Source organism: Ciconia boyciana, chromosome 6 (genome assembly GCF_034638445.1).
Source record: "Ciconia boyciana chromosome 6, ASM3463844v1, whole genome shotgun sequence".
NCBI classification, from domain to species: domain Eukaryota; kingdom Metazoa; phylum Chordata; class Aves; order Ciconiiformes; family Ciconiidae; genus Ciconia; species Ciconia boyciana.
The window spans coordinates 45,057,747-45,084,633 of record NC_132939.1 but is presented as its reverse complement, the minus strand read 5'-3'; the positions used below and the strand labels follow the sequence as shown (position 1 = coordinate 45,084,633).

The 26,887-nt window shown below is 37.3% G+C and overlaps 1 protein-coding gene across 7 annotated transcripts in view; it reads right to left on the bottom strand.

Annotated features, from left to right (window-relative positions):
• MIA2 (MIA SH3 domain ER export factor 2) overlaps positions 1-26,887 on the bottom strand; it is a 45,584-nt gene that overhangs the window by 12,123 nt on the left and 6,574 nt on the right. For 2 of the 7 annotated variants that reach the window (XM_072864652.1, XM_072864653.1), the window contains exons 3-20: positions 25,768-25,901; positions 24,372-24,458; positions 21,610-24,028; positions 18,616-18,834; positions 18,399-18,499; positions 14,870-15,001; positions 12,866-12,887; positions 12,651-12,739; positions 12,180-12,251; positions 11,289-11,399; positions 10,893-10,964; positions 10,365-10,469; positions 6,631-6,753; positions 5,950-6,073; positions 5,095-5,141; positions 4,804-4,894; positions 3,369-3,507; positions 1,338-1,439 (exon numbers count right to left, since the gene is read on the bottom strand). In XM_072864652.1, coding sequence (XP_072720753.1) covers positions 1,338-1,439; positions 3,369-3,507; positions 4,804-4,894; positions 5,095-5,141; positions 5,950-6,073; positions 6,631-6,753; positions 10,365-10,469; positions 10,893-10,964; positions 11,289-11,399; positions 12,180-12,251; positions 12,651-12,739; positions 12,866-12,887; positions 14,870-15,001; positions 18,399-18,499; positions 18,616-18,834; positions 21,610-24,028; positions 24,372-24,458; positions 25,768-25,896 — 4,184 coding nt within the window. In that variant the 5' untranslated portion in view covers positions 25,897-25,901. Of the gene's footprint in view, positions 1-1,337; positions 1,440-3,368; positions 3,508-4,803; positions 4,895-5,094; positions 5,142-5,949; positions 6,074-6,630; positions 6,754-10,364; positions 10,470-10,892; positions 10,965-11,288; positions 11,400-12,179; positions 12,252-12,650; positions 12,740-12,865; positions 12,888-13,160; positions 13,188-14,869; positions 15,002-16,004; positions 16,194-16,795; positions 16,918-18,398; positions 18,500-18,615; positions 18,835-21,609; positions 24,029-24,371; positions 24,459-25,767; positions 25,902-26,887 lie in introns of those variants that run through there. The other 5 variants (XM_072864654.1, XM_072864658.1, XM_072864656.1 and 2 more) reach the window with 4 other exon arrangements.

Genomic DNA, 26,887 nt, shown 5'->3' with positions numbered 1-26,887 from the left:
GGATTTATGACACTGTAATAAAATGTTGAGGAAAGTAATTTTAAATACAGTAAACACAATGCTAAACACAACGTACAATTAAAATTTATTATCCAAAAGACAGTATTGTCACTTAGGCCCATGGGATACATAAAAATTATAGTAGCAGTAGAAATTCTAGGCTCTAGATAAGTGCAAACAGGATTGCAAACAAAAGAACAGAACCAAAAAAACCCAACATCTCCCCAACATTTCAGTGGACTGCAATATGTTTCCAATACAAAGGATATCCCTCCACCTATGCCCTAACAGCCAGCCTCACCCAGCTCAGCAAGTGTACCAACGTGGCTGGACCATCATGCTGTCACAGGCTACCACAGTCAGTCCTGAGGGACAGTCACTTGCACTAAAGCTATTTCAAGACCACAGAAAGCATGATGCCACCTTTGCTGCCAGCTGCCCTGTGCACAGCCTCTCTAGGTTCTACGCTCTCTCAGCGGGTGGGCCAAAGACACATTCATTGTTTAGTTGTACACCATTTGCCATATTAACATTCCCTTCTAAAATTAAGATGTTTACAAAGTTCACATTCTGAGTAAATCAAGAAGGGTGAATTCTGTGTTCCTGTATGAATACTGAAAAATGTCTACAAGAATTTTACATTCTAGAGAAAAAATTAATCTAATTAACTCTTCAGGAAGCATTGTTGATCAGTATCGTTCAGTTAGAGCCAATACTCCCCCAAACATTGAAGGCAGATAGGGAATATACGTTACAGATTGAAGAATTATGCCATAGTTTGAGAAACCACAGAAGTAAATCAGAGGTACACAGCTGGTGTAACACAAAACAGAGCAAAGCAGTTAAAAAACAACTACAGAAAATATTCCCACATCACAGTATTTTAGTAAAGAATTTCTAAACAACAGTACTATTTGACAAGCTTAGAGATACAGAAATAGAATACTATAACTATACAACATGTTAGGATCTATAGGAAAACTGAACATTGCATTTATCTCACAGCATTCTCTTAACTTCATATTTTTCTCTCTGTTCAGTAAAGGGAACTAGATTAAAGACCCACTTCTACCATTCCATTAAAGCTAGCATGTCAATACAATGAACATTCTAGTGGAAGAGAAATTGCCAGTGATCTTCTATACCCAAATTTTTTTACAAAGCAAAAACTTCCTTAGTATGTATTATTACACACAAACTAGCATGTAACATACACACACAAAAAACAAAGAAACCAGAAGAAAATACATTCACTTATGCTGGTGTGTTTATTAATTCTCTATTGCCTTTTGTTCACTTCGGAACAAGTGATTACAGCAACTAAAATCTGTAATTACCTGTAGCTGTTTAGTTCTTCAGCAGCATGATTAATTTTTTCATCTACTTTAGAAAGCTTTTCTTCCTTCTGTAGGCGTTCTCTCTCTTCTACTGTCAGCTTCCTTTAAGAAAATTCAAAAACTATGGTTAATTCTGTTTCAAGTCAACAATTTTGTAGTTGGTCTGTCAAGAAAAACTTATCCAGATTTTTAGGCATGATGAATACATGATATTTATTCAGATAAACAGTTTCATAGGCAACATATGAAGTGGCATAAATAGCACTAGTTTGTATTCATATTAGTTTATTCAGCTCATTAACTGTTCTATATGAAACATTTAGATTACCACTATTCCTAAAAGGAATTTGCAAGACAATCCATATTCCCAAAGAGTATTTCCAGGAGGGGGAAGCAGCCACAAATCAAATCAAATCAAACTAAAAACCAAACTACACTAACTTTCAGTGATTTTTTTCTGGTACTTTTTTACATTTTAAAATAATTTTCCAGAGAAGAAAAAGGTTGTTATTAGCTACTAAAAAAAACAGTTATCAAAAAATTCTTTCTGGGTCCCTCTTTTTTTATGCTATTGGGCACTACGGAAGAGAAAACCCATATTCCAGGACACAGATCATGCACAAGGTAATTTTGCAGAACATACATGGATACTACTGCTGCATACAGTCCCAAATGGATAAACTGGGCATTTTCAGGTAAACAGCAGTCCTTAGCTATGAAACTATCTAAAATAATGGATCTGTTGAACATGATTTAAACTTCTTTCCTACTCAACCTTCATTTCCCACTTTTCTATTTCCCTTGTTTGAACACGCCTAGCTTTTTATAAGATGCCTTGTTAATACTAATGGCCTCTTTTATTCTGCTATATCATCATGACAGCTTCTCCCCACTCCCTTTTGGCTTTTCTAAAACCTTTGATAAGGAGCATACATTTGCTGAGCTTCCATGTGGTATTTTTTAATATCATCCACACAGCCTGCAAACATTTTTCCTTTCTGACTGCCCATCATAGCTTCTTTTTAATAGGTTCCTTCCCACCCCCCACCCTTTTTAAAAATCAAACATTAATGTAGTGGATTTCTGGGTTTTGTTGCATCTACAAGGATGCCCAATATCTATATAAATATATATATTACAGAGCAGATTACTGAAAGTAATTCTTGAAAAATGTCCTGCATACTGCTCGGTACAGGATCAAGACTTGTGCTGCTTCTCTTGCTGCCTTCAAGATTATGTCTGCTCCTTGAAGAAATAATTTATGGCTAGTAAAACTGTAATTTTACCATCATGCCCTAAAATGATGATCCCTGCTCCCTCCCTCCCTGCCCCATCCACACACACGCTTCTGAAGGTTACTACATGTCCCATTCCATCCCAATCAACTCTATTTCTAGTCCTTAACACATTTCTGATTTAAATCAGTAAGTCACAATCCCTACTATCATCCTGACTGTGAGGCAGATAGTACAGCCCTCATATTCTATCCTTCTTGGTGAGGAAAGCCTGATGCACAGGGGTTCTATGTTGCTTACTGATAACAGTCAGCTTGTCTATGTTTTTAAGCTTGGTTTTATATTTGGTATTACTCCTCTGCTGACATTACTAGCTCTCTTTACTATATAATAAACACCCCACAGTTAAAGCAGCTACTGATAATCTTTCTTTCAGCAACTTTGATAGCTGTATTACATCATATCTTAATTTAATTAAAAAAAATAAAAATCAAACTTTCCAACTCTACCCATCTTATTTCATAGACTGAAAATGTGTTACTTCTTGTTTTATCTTTGTTTCTGTACTTGCTTGTGGAAAAGTCCTAAAATAATATACCACTACTTTCATGGAAACAATTTCTATAAAATTACTGTGATCACAAATGTACATGAAGGTGTAACATAACAGGGTCTTCACAATTCAGAAAACACTGGAAAGCAGTATTCAAATTTTCAGTAATTTTCACCCCCCCAAATCAAAGAGTTACATTCAAATCAAAGAGTAAGCATTGAATATAAAAAGAGGAACCAGCACCTGTGTAGTTTCATTTCATTTTCTTGATAAAGCTCAGTCATTACTTTAAGTTTCTGCTGAAGCTTTTGAACTTCACTTTCAAAACGTTCATTTTCAGACTGCAAGGAAGCTTGTTGACTTTGAAGGTTTTCTATACGTTCTGTCAAATTTAGAGATAATTATATTGGGATAACGCACAATTTACAAAATTTAAACATTTGCAGGTATTTTAGTACATAAAAAGTCTGTAAAAACCTTTGATCCTATGTTTATTTAATAAGCCATAATATGTTAATATATTGCAATAAATAATGCAAATTGAGAAGGAGTATTGCTCCTTTTGATGGGAAGCCAGCAATCTATACTCTCTACCTGCCACAAAGTGCAGCTCTAAGCGTGTATCTAGCCTTTGCTCCAAATTGTATAGCTTCTTCAAAAACAATGCAGTTTTGTGATTCACAATATAAATTTTAATTTAGGGCTTTTATTATTGTAATTATTCTACTAAAGGAGTAAAATCGGTACCATCATATACTCTTGCAGATTTACTCACATGAGGTCTTGCTGAGTAACCTGAAGGGGTAACTCAGATTTGTCAAACTACCTTACCTTTCCAAATTAAAAACAGTCATGTTTCTTTTCCTATTTACTATTCCTATGCCTCTCCAAGAAACATAGAAAGCTTCAAGTAAGTATGAATTACTTTATGGGACAGAGTTACAAACAATTTGGAAAACACACTAGCACAAACAGTCAGTTTAAAGGACTATCAAAAACCGAAAAACAGAGTTTTACAGAGCATTTCATCACCCAAATAACAAAGCACAGTACATTCAAATGTGATGGCTAGTCTGCTGGCTGTTATCTATGAAAGCAATAGCTAATTACAGGCTTTAATTTAAATTAAAGTGGCAGTGTTTTAATTTCACAAGGTTTAATTCAGTATGTCCTACACAACAAAGGAAAAAAACAGAGCAAGATGCTTTTAGGTTCAATTGCCTAAATGCAGTATTTTGGATTTTAAGAAGTATTGAGTTTGCACACATTACAAACTAATTACAATTAAGCTACCATTTTTAATAGATGGTTTTAAAATTTAGAACTCCACTGTTTCATGTCCAGAAATTATGTAAAGAAGGTATTATTTATTTATTAACATCACTTTGCCCATGTACTTTAAGATTCTATAACTTAAGTTATAGAATACTCCAACAGAGTACAACAAAATTTGCACATGGTGCATTAGCAACCATTATAAATCACTACACTTCAATTGCTTTACCTCTAAAATCAAATATTTAAAATAGCTTAAACTCAAAAGGCATTTTAAAAATCAAGTAGAGCTATTAATGTAAACTTAATTCAGTTTTTACTAGAAGTAATACTTACAGCCTGTAAAACCATTTTACAAAAGCAACATCTTATTAATCTTAAAGACAAAACCACATTTTATTACCTGTAAGTTCTCCTTTAGCTTTATTTTCATCAGACAGTTTTGAGTATATTTGATTTCTTTCTGTTTCCAGGGTCTTTAAACAAGCATTTAACTACAATCAAAATTAAAAAAAAAAAAAGGCATTTTTAAGATTACCAGAAACTGTTTGCATTCAAAAATATCTAATTAAACATTAAAATATGTTGAACTCTGTGATACTGATAACTATACGCAATTAAACTTACCATAAAAATTGCATATATTCCCTCTAGTTTCCCCCCTTCCATCCCCAAGTTTCTTAAAATCACATACCTTCGCAGCATAGATCAATTTCTTTACAGTTCGTTTTTGCTGATCATCTGATTGACAGAATAGAATAATAATACATCACATAAAAAGCAAAAAAAGGCTTACTACTATTATTTTATTTTTGTAAAAAAGCAATCCCCAACACACCATGATAGGCATAGCATATTTGGAGGGAAAATAAAAAAAAAGGCGGGGGGGGAATACCTATATTCTAGTGCTCTGTTTGCCAATCAGTCAGACTCAGAATGCTCATGTTAAAAGTGAGATGCTGAATACACACTGTAAGATTCACTGGGCTGCGCCCTATGGTATAATCAGCACCAGCATAAAAAGAAGCTACAGCAAGAAAAAGGAGGAAGAAAGGCTCTTCTGCGCTGCTGTTTTGAGAGGACCCACATCTACACCCATCTGATTCCAGTGCTACCATACTGCCTGCAACAAGTAACATGTGCGCAAGGACAAGGAAGCAGAAATTAGGATCTAAGGACCCACAGTGCTACTGCTGGGAAGAGCTTCAAGAAGAAATGAAAGCAAGGTTTCCACCTAAAAATGTTTGAGAATCACTACTTAATACTAACATAGGCTAAAGCCATTCTGCAAGAGACTGAGCACTGAGTCTGTACATTGCTATATGATAAAAGGTATGCTTTAGCTATATCCACACACTGCTCAATAGTAGCATAGGTTGTTATTCCAGAGGTGCCCAAGCATCTGTCCAATATGAATAATATTGGGTGAGTTTTGAAAATCCAACTTCTACAAAGCTAATCTTTCAACTTTCCTGGAAGTTTGTTGGTTCTGTATTTCTAAAACTTGTATTAAATTAGTATTTAAGATGGGAAGCTATACAAACCATACCTAAATGCTCTCCATTCTCTGCTTCACCCTTTATATCTGTGTCCCAGTGACTATCTTCAGTGTCATCATCATCTCTTATTGCTGAACTCCAGTCTTTCATCTTCAGTAAGTATTGTGTCAGTGACTAAGAAAATGTCAATACAAAACACAAACAGTAAAATAAATACACACTACATTTTCGGGATTTCTGTCCTTTATTTAGTTCCCTTAGTAGATTGAGCAAGCCCCAAATACAGGATTCTAGATGTCCAATATTACTTTTTCTGTTAAAACATATACTTGCACATCAACAGGTGTGCCCTTGTGAAGACTCTTCAGATAGCCAAGTACGCATGCTTTTAGCAGGGCTTGTGTATATATAAGGTACACACATGTATGAATACACTCCCCATTCCCATACTCCAAATTAAAAAAAATTGAAATACTCTATCCGAACTAAAAGTTTTTTTCCTTATTTAATGTGCTGGCTTCCAAGGCTATTGGACTGCTCCATTGTGCTGCTAAGCAACCTTTTTTGCTTAGCAGGAAACAAGACATTAGAGGATGGAGACAGCAAACAAAAACTCAAACCAGCTTAGTGCATATTAAGACAAGAAGAGGTTGTTAGACTTTCTTGGAATTGAATGATTAGCATCAGTCTGAATAATTTGATTTGATTCAATGCTAACTGTCATAATTTACCTTGACTTGACTCTCTTTATTTTTCAATACTTCTTCTATATCTGCTTTAGATGATTCAAACATCTTAGTTTGTTCATTTAGTTCACCAAATCGTTCACCCCATCCTTCAGCTTCTCGTAAAAGCTAAAAAGGGAAATACAAGATTAGCATGATTGTCTATTACAACCAAGAATCAAGGATGAATAGTACTTGAGCCTGTTCTGTATATTATCTATACATAAGCAGAATTCTAACCTCTCACCCATCAGTAAGAATTAACAGAGATAGACTACAAGACAGTTAAACCTTAAGAGTTGAAAAATAAGACTTCTATGTTATTGTCCAGCTGCTTTAGCTGCAATAGCTGGGCATTGTAATTAGTTGTTAGGATACTGTCAAACATTTATAACAACAGTTCAGTTAATATTCCACTCAGTTTAAAAACCCTGATGTGACAATAGCAATGCATATAAAATAGTGACAATTTGTGTAACAGCTACAAACACCAGGGAATGGCTGGAGAGGACACTCATTCCCCAGTATGCACACACACTTCTGAAATCGTACCTGTGTCTTTTCAACCTAGAAGAGGTTGGTGAGGTAAGGGAAACCAGGAAGTTTTTCAGACAGCTATTTAAATTCACGTCACTTGCAAAACTGCATTATTTCTCCTACTCTCCTCCATACCTCCTAAAGTAATTTTTAAATTTTATTTTAAAAAAGCTCCCCTGTTAATGAAAGTCACGACTGTAGGTAATCAACACCTACTAGTATGTATCTTTGTAACTGACTGTGATTAACTAAAAAGACAGTGGATTCCAAGGTTCCATTTTACAGATATCCCCTAGGAAAATCTAATTTCACAAAAAAACTTTACAGCAGAAAAGGGATTAGTACACTTAAGCACCAGTTCATTAAAAATAACCACTGCAACGTATTAACTAATTAAACCATGCCTTCGTATTGTGAGAATGAAAATTGAACTGATGCAAATTTCTGTTAAGACAAAACATGCAGTACAAAAAAAATTGTCTTAAGAGTCTGACAAAAGAACATTGCTTAAAGTTGCACAACAGGCAACCAATTTAAAAGCAGTGAATGTACTGAAAGAAATAACTAGGTTGAGCAACAAGAACACAACAGCCAGTTATACTAAAAATAAAACCAGAAAATGGTAGTTAAATAGGGGAGCTGCCATGCAAACAGGCAAGCAAGCCTGAACACTACTTATCAAAGATAAACTAGAAGGCATAAAACAAAAGGTATGTGACTAGAATTGGACGAACCCTACTTGGCACACAACTGCACCTTTCAAGCAGTAAAAGCCATGTATGAATTTGCAGCATCATGCAAACTACATATTATGGATAAAACCAAAATACTCTTTATGCTAATACTGCTCAGAAGATGTACACAGGCAACTACGTTTATCCTTAAATGTTATCCTCAAAGGGAAGCTAAACTTTAAGAGATTCCTTCTTCATGAAGCCAATCAGAAAATATATTGACATAACTTTATACACCTGTAATAATTACAATAAAGAGAAATAGCAAGGATTCTCAATAAGCTAAAGCAAGATATATGTCTAATGTTCCTACAAAAACCAAAGCATAGGAAGTTTGGAGTTCATTTGCAGTTCCCTTGTTCAAACTAAAAGGCCCAATCCTCTCTCTGACACCTCATAAATCTGAGACAGCACATCTGTTACAATGTTTAAGCTATGATGTGCCAGAAGATTATGACCCATTAGTGCAAATGGGCAGAGGAAGAAAGTACTTTAGTTTCTGTGAACAAATAACACCTTTGTTACCTTTTCAGCATAAGTGAAATTCCATTTAAAGAAAAAAAGTAAGAAAGAAAAATAAAAAAGGGATATGGATATTCTAATATAGCAAACTCACATGCTTACAAACAACCTCATAAAAGAGAATACAAATAAGCAAAGCAGATACTTTCTCTTCTTTCCTTATCAAGTTCCATCAACTCTTATCAGGTTATTTATCTACCAAAAAGCATAGCAAAATACAATATACACAAATGTTCTCAAATCCCTAAAAATGGCAACAAAGCTCAGTCAACAACAAAGTGTAGTAATTCATCATAAATCACGTGGTTAAGGAACTACTATACCCAGGTTATTTTATCTGGAAGGAATACAAAAAACTTTATTTTTATCTAGGAACCTGGCAAGTTAATTACATCCTGGGAGTTGTTTTTACTGATTATTCTCCTGGTTTTGCTTGTGGTAAAATGATTGCCTATAAAATGTACAGTAATTGTCAGCACTTAGTATTATCTTACTCTTAAGTACTATTTTTTAATAAAAGGAAAGAAAAAGAAGATTCTTTTCACACGCACACAAATAAATTGGATTATTTCTGTTTGAACCCAAGAAATTACCAGAGAAAAAAACCAAAAAAGTCCCTATTAAAACTTTGTGTACTGCTTCTCAAAATTTATCACATAAGTATACTGTCACATTTGAAACAAAGCACTGAGACCAAACCCTTCCTCCTCACAGAAACAAACGAAAAGGATGTATAGATCAGAAGAAAAAGACTCTTGAAAGAAAATAATTCTAAAGCAACTTCATCTCACAGTGATAACACCCAAATCTACTGTTTCTCCACTCACAGCATCTAATAAAATTATCTTCCTTTTTTTTGTAGTCACAAACATGTACTCCTTCTAAAATTAGAGAAAAATATGAAGTTTTACTGATAACAGAGTTCTGCAGAACTGAAATACTCCTCCTGTAGAAAATTTTCTATTTCCAGTAACATCTTTTTTTTTTTCTGAATCAGTAAGTCTCATATGCACAATGTTTTGACAGAGACGACTAAAGCACTCCCCAGCTTTTTATAAGACTGCTAAAAACCAACAGGCCTGTACTTCTACACCACTGCCCCCCGCCGGAAGATATCTATCAGGTTACTGTTCAGACAACAAGGAGATCATCAATCAGTCAGGAAAATAAGCACATATCCATTAAAAAAACCCACAAACAAACCCAACAACAAACAAACAACCCCAAACCCCTCCCCCCCCCCCCCCCGCCAGCCAAAAACATTCTATGGAACATTTAACATTCAGAGAGAGTATCTTTTTGTTAGAAAAAAAAAAGAATAATTTCATTTTAAACTAGTTATTGCACAGGACAACTATTGCATGTGCAGAACATTTAAAAATAATCAGCATTCTTTGGGATCTGGCTACAGCACTGAGGAAAATAAACAGCTAAAATTTGGGAAGTAACAGTATTTTCTGTCCCTTTGTATTACTTACCTGACTTTCCATGAATTCATCCATAGTGGTACTACAGTAAGTTTTTTACCTGCCTTTGGCATACTCTGCAGTTTCTTAATTTCTTTTGTTTTCTGGATCAAGTATAAGCATTTTCTCTCTGCCTCTGTAGAGCTTGCTGTGGACTTGCTCAAATCTCTCTGCTTTCCTCCAGGTCTCAGCAAAATCCTTATTAGTCTTACATTACCTTGTGCTCTCTTTCTCATTGAACTCTATGCATTTTTTTCCCCACAAACTCTGATTATTAAATTTCTTTTAAAACACGACTATTTTAGACAAAGTTATTCCAACTTAAAATCATTTTAAGGCCCTATCCTCTTCCTCATTCCATTTAATAGAACACGCAAGTGGTATTAGCACACACGTTGAGGATGAGCTCCTTGGAAAAATCATATTTACATAGTATCATAAGAAAATATAGTATTTCTAAGGATAACTAGGAAGAACCTACCTGTTTCTCACTTTCCTGGAGATGGCAGTTTTCATCTACTGCATCTTGAATGGATGTCTTGAGTCTCTCTGTATTAATCTGATATACTTTCAGGGTGGACTTGGCCTAAGTGAAACAAAAAAGTGTGTTGTTTAAACAGTATAGGTGAAGACATAAGTGGGGTCACGATGGTATTACTGGACTTATTCTTAGGTTTGCTAGATGTGCTATATACATATTCTCACATTTTCCCTACAATTTCAACATTTTTTGCTGACTGTAGTTTTGCAACACTATATATCATTGTGGAGTAAGAAGGCAAAGAAAAGACAGGGCAACTGTACTTCCCAATAAATGCCAATCACTATATGAAGTTCAAATTTGTTAAATCAAGTCACATAAAAGTACTAAGACTTACAAAGTGATTTGGTTTACACAGCATATTATTTCTGCACCCTTAATAGAAAAAAAAACACTAAAACAGTAACTACATGGGGAACAGAGAAATTGCAAAGATTTGAAAGCAGAAACTATAAAGATTGGACATACCTCATCAATTTGTGACTGGATAGATTTTGCTTCACTCTCTAAAGACTCCACTCTCTTCTGAATTTCAGCCACCTGAAAATTATTAGTTGTCATATAGCTTCTTCCACAGATGTGACTGAAAAGGTCTAGGCAATTAATAAAGTTATTTCAATTTTCAAGCTGAGAAGGTTCTACTGCCAAATCAGTAAAACCAGCTTTTCTTCTTTTGAGTATTTTCCTTTATGGGTATCATTTTTCTAATATGCTACAGGGAGTACGAGGGGAGACAAAATGGGAAATGTAGTTTTTGTTTCAAAAAACCCAAAGAGAATAGTTTGTCTTCTCCACAGAGAATTTTTTTGTGGGGATTTTTCTAAAAATGAATAGTAACAAAGACAGGATTCTACTTATTCTTACCAAGTTATCATTTTCTGATTGCTTAGATTTTTCTTCTTCCAGTTCTTTTTCTAGATTCTCTATTTCTTGGTTGAGTTCCAAGTTTGACTTGTTCAGTTTTTCACGCATTTCCTAAATCAAGTTGTTTTGACAGTTAGTGTAAAACATTTGACATTAACTACATATGAAGACAACAAGTATGTTTTAAATATGACAGCAAAGTACGTTTAACAAATTTCACCATATCCATATCAAGGATAAATCTCAAAGTACTCTAGAGATTCTTGCATGTTAACAAAACCTGTAACAATTAGTTCTATAGAATCTGAGGTGCAGAATGAAATAAATCTATTTGCTTTTCTGTTACATAAATTTTATAGAGCCCATTAGGTATTTGTTACATAAAATTTATAGAGCCCTTTAGGTATTTGATTCACTTTTTCGGAACTCTTTTTACAAACGTATTCTCAGTTTGAGGGATATAAACAATGTAGTGGTAATTTTTGTTTACAACTGTGCTCCAGTAGCCTATAAAATATATTTGAATTAAATCAGATGTGAGAAAAGATACTTCATGCACTACTCACTCTCCCTCCTAGAAACAGGAATAATTTACTTTTTAAAAAATTAAATATTGTCTAATATGCCATTTGCTCTAGTATCAATCATTTTTAATGCAATTGTTACAAAAACTTCTCTTAATTTAAATGCCTCGCTTCTATGTCATTTTCAGTAACCCAGGACTAAAATAACAATGCTCTCAATTAAAATAATTAAGATCTTTTGGGGTTTGTTTTGGGTTTTTTGTTGTTTTTCTTTTTTGGTGTGGGACAGGTTTTTTTAATATGGGCAACATTTTCTTGAAATACTGCCTTAAATTGGAGAAACAACAATTTCAATTTATCTTTTTACCTCAAAAAAAGACGTGTCTGTTGATTCTTTCGTAACTTTATCATCCTTCAGAGACAATTCTAAATCTTCAAACTGAAAAGGAAATACTTTATATCAGAATGTATGTAAAGAATTGCTTCAATAATACCATTAATTTATGATGCTCTAGTCTGAAACACAGCCACCACCTAAATACTCACAAATGCACCTTGCTGGAAATCAGGAAAGCCTTAGCCCTAGTAGATTATCCCAGTGGCATAAAACAAAGACATTTTAAAGTTGCTTCCAGTGAAATATATCATATTAAGAGTTAAAGGAAGAACTTGCTAACATCTTAACTGCACTTAAAGGCACTGACAGGAAAAAGCATTTGAAGAATCACTTTAAAAGGTTTTAAACATCTTACTTTTAGGTAAGTCTCATACTTTAAAGACTTGATAAATTGAGCCCATTTCTGTGACACATCTGAAAGCAATAAATGAGGACCATTACCTCTTTTTTGCAAAGGCTGAGTTTTTCAAGAATTTTGCATTTGTCTTCAACTAGTTCGGCAATTTTATTGGCAAGCTGTTTTTCCCTTCCTAAAAACAGATAGACAGTTAAGTGTTATATTTATAACACAAATATTTTTAACACAAATAATTAAAAGGAGAAAAAAAAAAGAAAAAAGTCATACTCCAAAGAAACAGTATGAAAAATAAGCTTACCTACATAAAGTCGACTTCTAACCTGAAACAAAAAGAATAAATACTGAAAATGTCTGATCAATTACTCTTGCATAGTATCTGAAAACTAACCTTTTAAGCTGTGGTTCCATGATCAGTTTAACCATAGAACTTAAATAAGGAATATAAATACCAGCTGCTGTTAAAAATTAGCAATTGCATCCTCTGCTCTTACCCCCACCATGGCTCTGTGTTTGCCCTGTCCTTCTCCCGCTCTAATTAAACAGAGAGACGAGGGGAAAGGTCAGTTTTCACCTGGATCACTTTTGTAACACACCTCTATAGTCATCACATAACCACAACTGCCGACAGAAAGTGGTAGTGGACATGCACAGCCAAAAGAGTAGCAAAGGGGAGGGAGGGGGAAGCTCCACGTGCCAGCTCAGACTTAGCTTCCTATGAAGAAAAAAACCCACGTTATAACACATAACAGTTAGAGCTGCAGTAAGGGTACTACTTGATGGGCATCCTGCCCAGATACAACTCAGGGGGAAGTGCCAAATCAGCAGCTGCCACATGGGGTCTAGCGCCCTAGAATCAAAATCTAACAAACTGCAGGACAAATCTGTCACAAATGGCCTGGACAAGAGATGCAGAACTTGGCTGAAACCACAAAAACTGTACAACACAGCAGTTCCTCTCAAGGATGGGCCTGGATCACGTGCCTAACGTACAATGGGTCCCTCAGATTTTCCCTGTTTCCACCTCATTTAAAGCCATGGGATGGCCAAGGAGTGCAAGTAATAGAAAAAGGGGAAGAGAGTTGTAAGCACACCTTATCCTATCATCCCCCAAAAAACCTCAAACCAAACCCCATTACTTTCGGGTAAGCAACCATTAATTCTTCAAAGAGCAGTCAGTGCAGTTCTAAGTATGGATGACTGAAAAAGCTATCAATAACTTCTGTAATATCTAATGCCTTAGTGACATGTGCAGGAGGAAAACAATACTAGAGTTACTGCTTGACTGATTTCAGCTGAAATGCCACTTTCATACCACCTAGAGGGATGCTGCTAGAAAACAGAAGGAATGACCCAAATTATAGATACTTTAACTTATACAAATACAGATCCCCTTCCAGACAATCTGAATAAGGTGGCATTTTTCCAGATCTAAGTTGATGTTAGAAGCCTAAAAATGCAGTTGCTCATATCTGAAAAACTAAAGCACTATGCAACCTATCTTCAAACATGAGCATCATTACACCTAGCACCAAAATCACATTCTGTCTATTTAAGAGTATGCAAAAACTGGGGAGAAATTTAGAATAGTGAATTATGGACACTGACCCCATTGCATTAGCAGGGAGAGTATGATAGGCAAGTGTTATTACTCAGATCCTTACTTACTCACAATAGAAGACAGCCCTTACCTCAAAAATATAGTCCGATTTGTGCGTTAAAATGTTTCAGTACCGCATTTCTCAAAGTCATCAGCTTAGTGCTCACAAACAGCACACAGCAAAATTGGTTCAGTGTTCCAATAAACAGAACCAAGATCACTGTCCAAAGAGTTTTAAAATGCCTCATTTGATGGGGAATCCACCTGGATTGCTTTTGCTTACAATTACCTTGAATGACCTGAGCTAGTCTGGCTATAGCCAGGGTAGTCACAGAGATATCAATACACACAGCAATACATACACCATAGGGAAGACCTCTATAGCCCATGAAAATAATTTAAGGGCTGACTTTGAAAGTCTGGTGTAGAAATTAAGAAGGGAAGGAAAAAAGAAGCCTTACTACAGTGAGTTTCATTGCATTTCCTCCAATGACAACAGTCACTCAGTACACATCCAAACACTTATTGTCTTGACAAAACAGACTACTTCTCAACTTCTCTTTTAGAGGGATCCTAAATTCAATAACAACAGATTTAAAACTCTAAAACATTATATATCTTGAACAGAATAACAGTTTCAATTCAAACCATTCAATTCAAACCATTAATGCACTCTACATATCTGCATGTAATTTGAACACTTACTGATTGATAACTTCTATACAGGAACAAGAGAATTGTAAAGGCTCCAACAATGCCAGCACAAATCACTATTTCCCACGGGAAACCATACAGATCAGGACCAGGTCTCATATCTTCAGGCAGTGAAGCCACAGCCTGAAAAAAAAGTAAAAAGCTTCAACTAAAGGAAAAGAGGTTAGTATTTTCAACAGAAATAGACGTTACATTTTGACTTAGTTTACTTCTAAGGCTTGTACCTCTATTTTTTTCCAAAACTCTGAGAAAATGGTTAACAGAAGCTTTTGATTTTTAAATTATACGTTTACCAAGTGAAGAAAAAAAAATAAGAAATGAAAAGTTCCAACAAGATATTGATGATGACTAGACAAAGCTCTGAAAACTTTTACTTCTGAACCTACCAATTATGATAAATTCTCCTTCAAATTGTCTACACATTTCGCTGTTAGAAGAATCAGTATTAATAAGTATTTTACGATTTACTGGTAGAAAATTTGGTAGAAAAACCTGCTCAACCAACTTCATGCTAAAATAAGATATTGAACACCATCAATGATTTAACACATTTTAAACACTTAAATACACTCACATTTTATTTGTTAGCAGATATCACTATTTTCTCAAAAATATAACCTGCTTAATGTAGCTCACTTTTACTACGTGCGACCTATGTGAACGTGTTACCACGCAGTAAAGTCTTAATCTAGATTTCGTTAATAAAACGGCCAGACTACCCCCATCGCAAGCCAAGAGGGGTTTGCGCGCGTGTGTGTGTGAAATAAGGGAGCGTTCGTTTCACTGCTTTGGCTTTTTGAGACCCCTTGTTATTCTCGAAGAAACGGCCAGCTTCAACAGGGACCGCGCGGCCCCCGGGTCCCCCCAGGTCCCCGCGCCGCGCAGCCCTCGGCAGGCTGCCGGGCCCCACGCACGCCGGCGAACCACAGCCCAGCTCTACGCCGCGCACGGGGTTTCTGTGCTGCAGCCGTGCGCTCCGGTGCGGGGCCGTTTCTCTCAGACCCGAGCGCCTCGCCACCCCCGGCAGCGCCGTTTCCCCCAGCGCCGAGGCGCCGCGGCACAAGACCCCGGCCCTCGCGGGGGTTCGCCAGAGTCGACCCCGGGCGGAGGCGGGTCCCGCACTCACCCTGCGCGCCCCCTCCAAGGCCAGCCCGCAGTAGCGCTGCGCGCTCTCTCGCAGGCCCAGCCACAAGCTGGCGGTGGCGACATCCAACGCATCCCCGCGGCCGCCGGCAGCCATCTTACCGCGGGCGGCGGCGGCACGGACCCACCACCGCGCGGCCCCTTCCGGCTCGCCGCTTGACAACCGGCCTGTACCACTGCCGGGGGGGGGGGGGTAGGAAAAACCACTGCTGCCGCGGGGAGGGGGGAACAGCGCGGGCACAGGTGGAAGCAGCCGCGGGAACCTGAAGGGGGCGGCGGGCTGTACCACTGCGACATGAATGGGGGCGCAACACCACCGCCGGGGTGGGGGGGGCAGAGCGGGAGATACCACTGTCGGCGGAGGTGAGAGCGCGACGGTGGCAGCGGGCCCCGGGCCTGACCGCCCCGCCTCGGCCCAGAGCAGGGGTGCCTCTGGACACGGCTCCGCGTTCCCGAGCCGGCGGGGGCGGAGGGGCAGGTGCAGCTCAGGAGTGCCTCTTTCCTCGCCCTCCCAGCGCAGCTGCCCGGCGCGGGGGGCGCCCGGCGGCTCTGGGCCGGGCGGTGCTGCGGGCCCAGACAGCCGCAGGTCTCCGGGACCTCTCCCGACAGACCCTCCCCTTCGCATTACGCCCGCAGGTGGGAAGGACCGACAGCTCCCCTCAGCGTACGCCCGCCGCCGTGCCGCCGTCCCCCCGTCCTCGGGTACTGACGTGGCCCCGGCTGGCCACTAACCTGCTCCTGCTCCTCCTCAAAGCTATTGGCAGGGAAACTCACCTCCCCTGTGGCGCCTGCTGTCTCCATCTGTACCCCTGCAGCAGCAGGTCTTTGCAAAAATAAAACGATCTGGGCTAGAGTCCTCGGAGAGGGCCTGGCTCCAGCCGGGGAGACATGCCACCTCGCCGCTGCCGTTCCCAAACGGGCAGCCGGAGCTGACTGACATTTGCCCGGCGGGGGAGGGCGACAGGTGGATCAACGACCGGCGGCGGCCTCTCGCTCTTGCGCAAGCGGCTTGCGGGCGTGCACCGGCAGCACGGCTCTTGCTCACCGGCGCTAGGGCCGCGTTGTGCTCGGGAGTAGTTCCACATAATTTAAACTAGATTTCTTCAGCTAAGTGTTCTTGTTAACAATTGATCGTACTGTGGCTGATGATACACAAATGTAAGGGAAGATACGAGAAACGGTGGCTGCCGTGCCACATAGCAATGGATTCTTTTTCATCTGATTCGCTAGGACTAATTCTATTTTTGTATTATATTTCTTCTTAATTTTTTTACATGTACTCAACTACACTTTTTTTTTTTAACGTACGCTAACTCAGTTTTCACAATGCGAGGTGAGTGACTTGCCTGTGAAACTGGTACCACCTAAGAGACCGTGATCGGTAGCAGGTGGAAGTGGCTTTTTTCGCTGTATCAAACAATACAGGAATGAGTTTGGCCATAGCAGTGAACTATCAATGAGCACTGGAATCCAATCTGCTTCATAAGAAAAAAGGGCAAAGCCCTTCAGTTTTCTTCTAGGCTGCAATTTAGCCAGAATCTATGTAAGTACACTGGAAATCAGGAACAAATTTATGTGGTTCTTAACCTTCAATTACCCAATCTAAGCAAAGTTAAACCAAAGTACCAAAATTAATGAAGTTTACCATATACCACTTTACTTGATACTACTCTTCTGTTTAGAGGGGACAGTGCAACACCATCTACCTTTTCTCACATTCCTCTGGCAGCCTTGTTTGTTGTGCAGTTATGTCCAGTAAGGTCAACCTTCACTCTGTCCCTACATTTTGATATTTAAAACATCCCCATAGCAATCATAATCCCATTTTGTATTTTATATAATTGCTTAGAAGACTATTTTTTATGCAATTATGAACTATGGGAATATTTGGGAATCCAGGCTTTGAAATTACTTTTTAGAAACAATTGAAGTATTCTGATTATTTTACTCATCCTAACCCAAACTGTCTGAGTCCAAACAAATTCAATCAGTACTGTCATGGGAACTAGAGGGAGCTATGAGTTTCGTTTAAAAACAAACAAACCCCAAATGCTGACATTTTGACCACTGAGGTGTTTCCTGGCTGTTCTGTTAAAAAAAAAAAACAAAACCAAAAAACCCACACACACTAAGTTCATCAGATTCTGCAGTGTAAACAACAGAGGCAGATGAACAGCAGCTAACCTGACATTTTCTTGTTCCATCTCTATCTCATTTAGCATCAGATACCCCCAGAAGCAAGGGGACTGCAGAGGGTTTATTTAAAAGGATCTTTTTTTCTTTCTTTCCTTTTTTAGGAGCTTCATTGCAGAACATAACCAATAACTGGCTTGATTTTGCACTAATGTTAACAATATATCACATTAAAAATTCTTACCTTTTTGATAATACTCATCACTGCTGAAAATACAGATTTTATCGATTCCCCGATCTCAAGAGCATTCAAGCACAGAAGTATCTGATATATCCAGCCTCCTTCTGGTTTGTTCATAAGGAAAAAAAAGGTTTTACATTACAATTGTCAATATATTCCAACTAATTTTTTTTAAGATTGCAAATTCATTTTCCTTAAAATTAAGAAACTTAACACTTACCATTACTTGGAACGTAGTTCTGGATGGCATCTGAGAAAGGCTTTTTGACATCAAATGGAGAGTCAGCTACTGAACTGTCCATTTTTTCTTCAGAATTTACTGAAGGAATCACTATTGCTTTTGAGTGTTGGTCACTGTCACGTTCACTGTCTACACCTGCATTCATTTCATGTTCCTCCTCTGATGTTTCTTCTAGTAGCTTTCTTCTACTGCCTAGTCCTGCAAATAATTGTGAAGGGAAATCATCCTTATTTTCAGAGGATTCAACTTACACACACACACACACGTTTTTATAAGATATTAACCTCTAAAGAGATTTTGATTTTTTTTTAAATTTTATTTTCCTCCACTTAAAGCCAAACAGTAGAGTGCTACATCAGAGTAAAAATGTGCTACAGATTTATGATTTAAGAAATACTGGTTCAAATAATGGTCTCAGAACAGAGTTTGGAGGATACAGCTTTAAGCAAAATTGGTGATGTAGTAAAGTAGTTAAAATCAATGTTCAGGAAAAAATATGCTTGGTTTTGATAGTTAGCCTGTAGATTCCCTGTTCAGGATTAGTAGGTCTCTTTCTTATATTATAACCAAATACAAGTGGGAAAAGCTTTACAAAAAGAACAATTAAAAATGCCATGTAGGATTAAAGATTAACAACTTCCCACAAGATAACAAACTTCACTGCGAAATACAAGAAACCACAGGCATGTTCATGCAGAAGTATGACTGAAGGCACCTTGCTGCCTCAGTGTCAGTGACTTGGAGTAAGTTTCCTGAAGCAAATAAAATACCACTTTCAAAAAACCCCACACCTCGCTTACCCATGTAGAAAAAAAAATACCCTTTACAAATTGACTAATTTTTAATTCTGTGCTTCAAGCCACTACTGGCTAAAGATACCCATCACAAATAGTCCAACAGTCAAAAGTCAAGAAGAGTAACTGGCTCTTAAACTGTTACCATTATATTAATTCAATCCTCAAAAATATTGATCCTTATCAGATCCTCAAAATATCAGAAATCAGTCATTAAGTACTATGAGTTACGCTTGCTACCTCTTGATTTTAAATCACCAGAAGGAGACAGTGTTGTGTCCGTTGTATTTTTTTCCTCAGACAAAGCATATTTTGTTCTTGCTAAATCACTGTTAGTGAAGCATTAGTCCAGTACCTTTAGCTGCAGTTTGGGCTGCACACTTAATTGTTATAGCAGACAAAAGCTCTGGCAGCTCTAGAAGAACATTCCTTTTTTCCATATATTTTTCCTGCCCAGTGTCCAAATTGTGCCCCTTTTGTGCAGGCACAATCACTTGTTTGCTCTGCTTAACATTGTCTTTACATGAGTAAGCTGTGATTTCATGATGAATCTTTTCAAATTGCTGGTGCAGCTGCATCAGTTTGCTTCTTTCACAGAGGTGCTCTAAGGGTTGCTTAACATCTTGTTTTAACTTTAAATAAAATTGTTGGAATGTAATCAATGGGTTTGGTAAATCTGAGTTTTTATCACACAATATTTGCCTGGTTTTGCTTGGTTTTTGGGACATGAACTCTGTCTGCCCTACTATGATTTTGTCAGTTTCCTTGTTTTCACTGGATTCTGCAGCAGTATTTTTTCCAAAATGCCAAGCTGTCCTTCTTTAAATTTATCTTGCATGACTTCTAAATTGATTTCACCATTTTCTGCACATTCTTCTACAGATTTAGTAGTATCTTTTTCTTGTTCAGATTCCTTTTCTCTTAACTCCATCTCACTCTTCTGTGCAGTATTTAATTCTACTAGTCCTAGCGTCATCCCTATTTTCATTTGTTTTTTTTGACAAAACAGGTATCCTCATACTTTTTTCTACAGGCTTAATTGTTAGTTTTACTAAATGTATTTGCAAAGAACCCTTGAAGGTCTTGTAAAAATACTACCTGGAACCCTTTCTGTTAGAATATACTCTTTATTATTTATATATTTCTGGACTTCGACTTTCTCTGATTTTCAGATTCTTTTTTTCTTTCCTTCTCCTATCTTGTTTTAGTAGCAGCAATTAATTTGTCAGTGTTATCCAGCCTTTCAGTTACAACAGTGTTTTCTTTTTCAACATATACTTACTTTATCACCCACGTTTCTGAGCAATCCCAGGTTGCCAGGATTTAATTAATCTGTTTTGTTTTGTTTTTAATAGCAGTCTGGCTTTCTAGTTTAAAGGTTTTAGGAGACACTAACTGCAATGCTATTTTTTTTTTCTTTAAAATTGTCTTCTATTTTAGATGGCTTCTAGGGTAGAAGTTCACATTCAGTCAGACTAATATCACGTGACTGCTCTGTTGCTTTTATTGTCAATAAATTTTCTTTATAAATTTTTTTTTTTTACTTGGATTCAGCTGAAGACGTTGGTATTACTGTGCCTTTTGAAGTAGTGTTTGATGATGCCTTCCAAAACTGAGATTCATTTTCTATGTTTTTGTATCTTGCACTGTCATAATGGCTTGAATTGATGGGCCTAAATCTGATGATATGGAATAATCTTTTCTTTTACTATATCACATGTGATTTTTATATTTCTTTCTAAGATCCAGATTAAGACCCTCCTCTGGCCCATTCTCTGGTACCAGAAGCTCATGTTGGGAACATGAATCTTCCCGTGTTATTTCTGCTTCACCATTCTGATGATGTTGCATGTTCATAGGAATTTGTTAAGTTTGTAGCTTCTCTCCTGACAAGCTGTCAGCAAGAGCATCAAGTGTTGTCCTATCTTTTACTAATCTGGTAGATGTTGCCGGGTTTTTTTTCTTCCACTGCCCTGTTTGTTATTTTGCACTGCCAGATGAAGAGAAAGATCATTCTCTTTGGAGTTATCCACATTACTGTTATCTGATTCATTATGTTTAACCTTCTGATTTGAGGTGCCTTCAGTTTCTTTTCCCCATAGTATTTTATCAAGGCTTATACTGAGGCCTTTTTCATTATGGAAGCTTAGTTCTTCTATTCTCAGCAAGCAGTTTTTACCTTCCATTCTGAAACTCCATATGTCTTCCAAGTGGCCAGTTTCTTCAGAAGTTTTGGTACCTGTTAAACGGAAGCCACTAGATGAGGGGTGAGGAGAGAAAGGCTGGTCTGGAGCAAATTCTTGGGACTCTTCAGATTTCTGATCCTGTTCATCATTAAAAAAATCCTGACTGAAATCTTCGAGGTCGTTTTCATAAAAAGCCAGTGGGCCATTTTTATTCTCTGGTTTGTGAATTTTCTCTTTTCCATCACCATCCATTTGGAACTGGCTTTTCGATGCTGAATTTTGTTCTGTATCACAGCATTCAACTGGTTTGCCTTTCTCAGATCTTTCCAGAGTAAGACTCTGTTCACTGTCACATGGGGTCTTCTTACTCCCCAGATGATTATCTGCAGTTCCTGGTAGTTCCCCGTAACTCAGTAATTCATTTTCTGAATTTACAGATTCTTGAATACAAGTGTTCAGATTATTTTCTTCTTTTTGCACTGTTTCAACTGTTTCCATTTCTGATTTTCCCTGCAGATGAGTTCCAATTTCCACTGTATTTTCAAAATTTAATTTTGAAGGTAAATGTAGAGAATCTTTGGAGACAGGGTCATTATAATAACCTTTTATATTGGTATTTTCCTGACTTTCACTACTCTTAGAAACATGTTCTTCAGCACTGGAATAACTAAACAAGGGTACATATTGTCTTTGAGATACTTCAGGTTGTACTAGTGTTTCAACAGATAAAATTTGTGAAGCATCACCATCACTAACTAATTGGACAAAATGTTTTGCTTTTTCATTACTGCGTTCATTATTTTGCACAGCTGGTGAGGAAAACAGACTGCTTTCTTGGATTGCACCCTCATCTTTTTCAGACAGCTCCTCACTAACTCTCCGATTTACTTGTACTTTCATTGCTCTGTTATTATTTCCTTGTAATATTTCATAATCATTTTCAGTTTGAGGGGTTTCTTCACTAAAAAACACATCATCTTGCAAACTCTGCACTTGCTTTTCTTTGTCTGTTGAACTCCGAAACATCAGTATTTCTGCAAAATTACTAAAAGAGAATAAATGGCTCTGTTCTTCAGCTATGTCAGGCTTTTGTTCTGTATTTTTTGTGTCCAAGGGATCACAATTCTGAGGTGGGCTAGGAGAAGAAGAAATCTGATCTGATGAAATTGATTCACGTCCCTGTTGATTATCGTATGTGTCCATATTATAATTAATAAAGCTATTATAGATATTTGTATACCAACCTGACTGGCCATATTTGCTTTCTGACTCCTGATTTCTCTTTTTAGCTTCAGTATTTTTCAGCAGTTGGCTTTCTGATACCAAGTCTTGTTCTGAACTGTAAGGTTCAATTGGCTTCTCTTTGTCACCTGTTAGTACATCAAAAGATGATTCTGTGCTATCTGAGGTGCTTTTGGTGTCATTAAGAGTACGCATGCTTGCTGGTATCTCCCCAGGATTTGGCATGTTACTGTTTGAATCTATTATTTCTTGTGCATAATGCTCTTTATCTGTCACTGCTTTAACTGTCTCCTTTGATGCTTTGTCCCAAAGTATGTCCCAAATGTGTGATTCTTTCTGGTCTAAGGTCTGCACTTCTTCGTTCTTATTTGCTTCATCCTCTGTTTCTCTGCTTTGCTGGTCTTCCATAGCAATTGTATCTTTCTCAGCGTGGCCAAAATTAAGAACGTTACTTAAACCCAAATTAAACCAATTTGATTTGTGTTCTTGGCTTTCACTCTTTTCTTCTTCTGTCAGTAACTCTGTGACTGCTGTTTCCTGTTCGTTATTGGAATGTCCAGGCACACCAGAAACATCATGGATTTGTGGATCATTTTTTTCTGATGCTAAACCAACATCCACATTCTCTTCACCAAAATACAGAAGGTCTGTCAGTCCACCTTGAAACCAAACAGATGCGGGAGGTTCTTGTTCCTTCTTATCATTTGACTCCTGTAAGTCATTTTCAGCAGTCACCACTATTTTTCTGCCTCGGTATGTATTTTCTTCTAAAGATTCAGTAATGGCTTTTAAGGGCTCTTCATCATTTTTACTTCCTGTGGTGAACCATCCTGCAATCCAACTAGACTGAGTTGGAATGCGTTCTAGTGGGAGGCTGTTTTGCATTTGTGGCTCTTCAGTATCATCTTGTCTGTTCTCAGTTTTTTTAACCAACTTTTTGCTTGCAGACTCCTCCTGACTGTGAGATTCCTTGGAATCATTTTCAGAAACTGATTCAACTCTTCCTTCCTTTTGCATGGAGTCTCTTGAATGTTCTAAGAGTTCATTTTCATGCAGCTTTGATTCTGCATCAGATGATGAATATTCACTTTCTTTGTTGTGATCATGTAATGCACTGTCTTCATTTTCAAAAGCATACTTATCTCCATGAAGACAAAGGAAATCAGTTTCCTAAAAGAACAATATTAACTTTTAAATTGTTTTCATGTGTAATTTTCAACAGCACTGTGTAGCACAGCAATATATCTTTATTCTCTTTCTTTTGGTGTAGTTATACATGTGTATAACTTTACACAAAGGACTGTAAGTATTTATATTATTCCTAATGGTTCTATATAATTTATTAGATAAAAATTATTTTAGAGGACAATAAGCATGCAAATGGAGCAATAATGAAGAAACCACATTTTGAATTAGCTGAAATAAAATATGCATCAACACTTGAATTTCTAACTGGATATTAGATTTTCAATTGCTGTGAACTACACTGGAAAATCTGGCGATGTTGGTTTACCTTAGTGAGCACTTCAACTTCCTCTGCAATAAAAACTTCCTCAACCTTCACAGCATCTTTTGGGAAATATCCAAAATCCTTTCCTTTCTGTAAAAAATATAAAAGGAATGAGAGCATTTAAACTTCAGTTATAAGTATGTTAGGTACTTGCATATATGCTAGAAAAGTATGAATAAAGACATAAGTTTATAGGACTGCCCCCTACCCCCTTCATTTTGTTTGGTCAAAAGATTGGTTTATTTTTCCTTCACCAAAGTGTTCCATTTGTCATTTCAGAAACCAAGGAGAAGTATATTACTCCACACTATTATTTTTGGTATTATTTTTATGAACGTGTGTCTGTGCAGAACCAAACCAGTAGCCTTAACACTGCTTCAACTGAAGACAATGTTGTGTGCACAGATGGTCTCAGCCAGCTCCTACTAAAATTGGCTGCAATTCCCATTGACTCAAGTGGGAGAAAAAATCATGCCTTAATAACTAATGACCCATAACAAGTTACAAGAAAAGTAGGATACAAAATTCAGGTATGAGGCCAGCTGCAGCTGAAGAGAAAATGGCAATGAAGATGACAACACCACAGAAAATAAGTTGATGATAATGCCCAAAAGAATCAAGTAAGGGTCAGTCTGACCAAGAAACCGATCACTAGCTTTACATCAAACCATTGCACATAGCCTTTAATGGAGGAGTACATCTTGGAAAGCAAGGAAGAGTGAGGTACCTGCAAAGATACTCTCAGATGAAAAAAAGGAAGACAGAATTTCATTGTTAAACAATAAATGTGACAGATAATTTAAAAAAAAAAAAAAGTTTACCAATATCTTCTGGCTTTGAAGCACTTTTGAAACACAGTTTTACTAGCAGTTGGATTTGGATCAATGCATCTATTTCTTCTTGGCTATAACATAACTACATGGCTGTTCTAACTACATCGTCAATTGTTCCAAATCATTAAATATGCATGATAACTCCTCTGGGAACTTTCCTTACGCACTGAACTGTGAAGTCAGGTCTCAATACTGGATCACAGATTAAGCAACTGTAAAACCTTCTTACCCCCAGACCTGTAGGTAGGTACCTGACCTGATAGACCTGAATGTTTTTAAGGGAACCAGATGAAATCATTATAGCCAAATGATTAGATGAAGGAGACAGAAAACTTGGATTCTGATCTTGACTTTGTTTCTCCATGAGTGATCTTTGCCAAGATTTGATTTTGCCTTTCTATGTAAAGATAACAACAATGACCCATCCCCAAATATATTGATCCATTACTGGTTAATATTACAAAAGAGATGGAAGATCCCTAAAAGCAAGCAGACTGCAGTTGTTACACTATTATTACACTACCTAAATTATTTATGGGGAAAGTCTTTCAGACTGAAGTACTTACACTTCCGGTCCACAAGTTTTCATTTTTCCTTGAAAGTTTGGAGTATACCATTATCTCTTCCCCTGTTTTGAAGTTAAGATACCGGCAATCAGGCCCTAAGTGGTCTGTAGTGGCTTGAACTCTGCTCATTGCCGCTGGAATAGTATGTAGAAAGAAATAAACAAATAAGTATAGCAGCCATTTTGTCTGAAGTCAGATAGGTTACTGAAGAAGTCTGATATATATAAATATGTTAAAATGTTTGTTAATACATCAGTATGTGCTTTGTTATGATACTAATCCATTTATATCATCAAGTTGAAAGCAACTAATGCAAAAAGCAGCCCTATCCTCTTTTCTTTCCTATTTACTACAGACATCAAGGAGAAAAGCTCTTATCCTATACGGGCATTTTCCAGTCCTTATTCAGCCAAGCTTTCAATGCTGAAATGCCTGTGGAGAATTAGCAAGTTCAACTACTAAAGCCAGATCTAAAGAGCAAATGGTAGTTCCCAGACATATTTATAATTGTATATTTTAGAAATTCTAAGTTAAATCTAGTAATTATTTCAGGAATTTTGTCCTCTATTTTGAATACATTTATCTTACGAAGAAAATAGGTAAGTTGAAGCAATATAAACCTTAAACACATTGTCAAAAACAAAGTTTCCAGTTTAATTTGAATTACTTTAAATTCTCTTTGTCTCCACCCCTGTCTGCCCACAGAAACCACTACTGGTGTGCTCTGGTCATTTGCAGCCCATTCCACATGCCGTTCCACAAAGACAGACATCTCTGAGCATCCAGAACCCATTGAAGTCAGTATGGCTCCACAGGAAAATAAAGATCCATCAGCAGAGGAAATCAAAGGTGTCTCCCACTTCAGAACAAGCTATCCACATTGAAAGTGCAACAATTAAGGCTGCCAAACCAATGGAGACAGCTTAGAAACAGCTTCAACTACATATGATTATGACAGGTTTCACAATGGTAATCAATGGATAATAAATGGGGCATTATTTATCGCTGCCCACTTGTGATTCAGTGACTCTGCTTCCTGCAGAGCTATTTACTCCCCAGGAACTCCATAACTAGTTACTGCTCTTACTTCATGTTAAAGAAGAAAAAGTAAGTAAAGAGG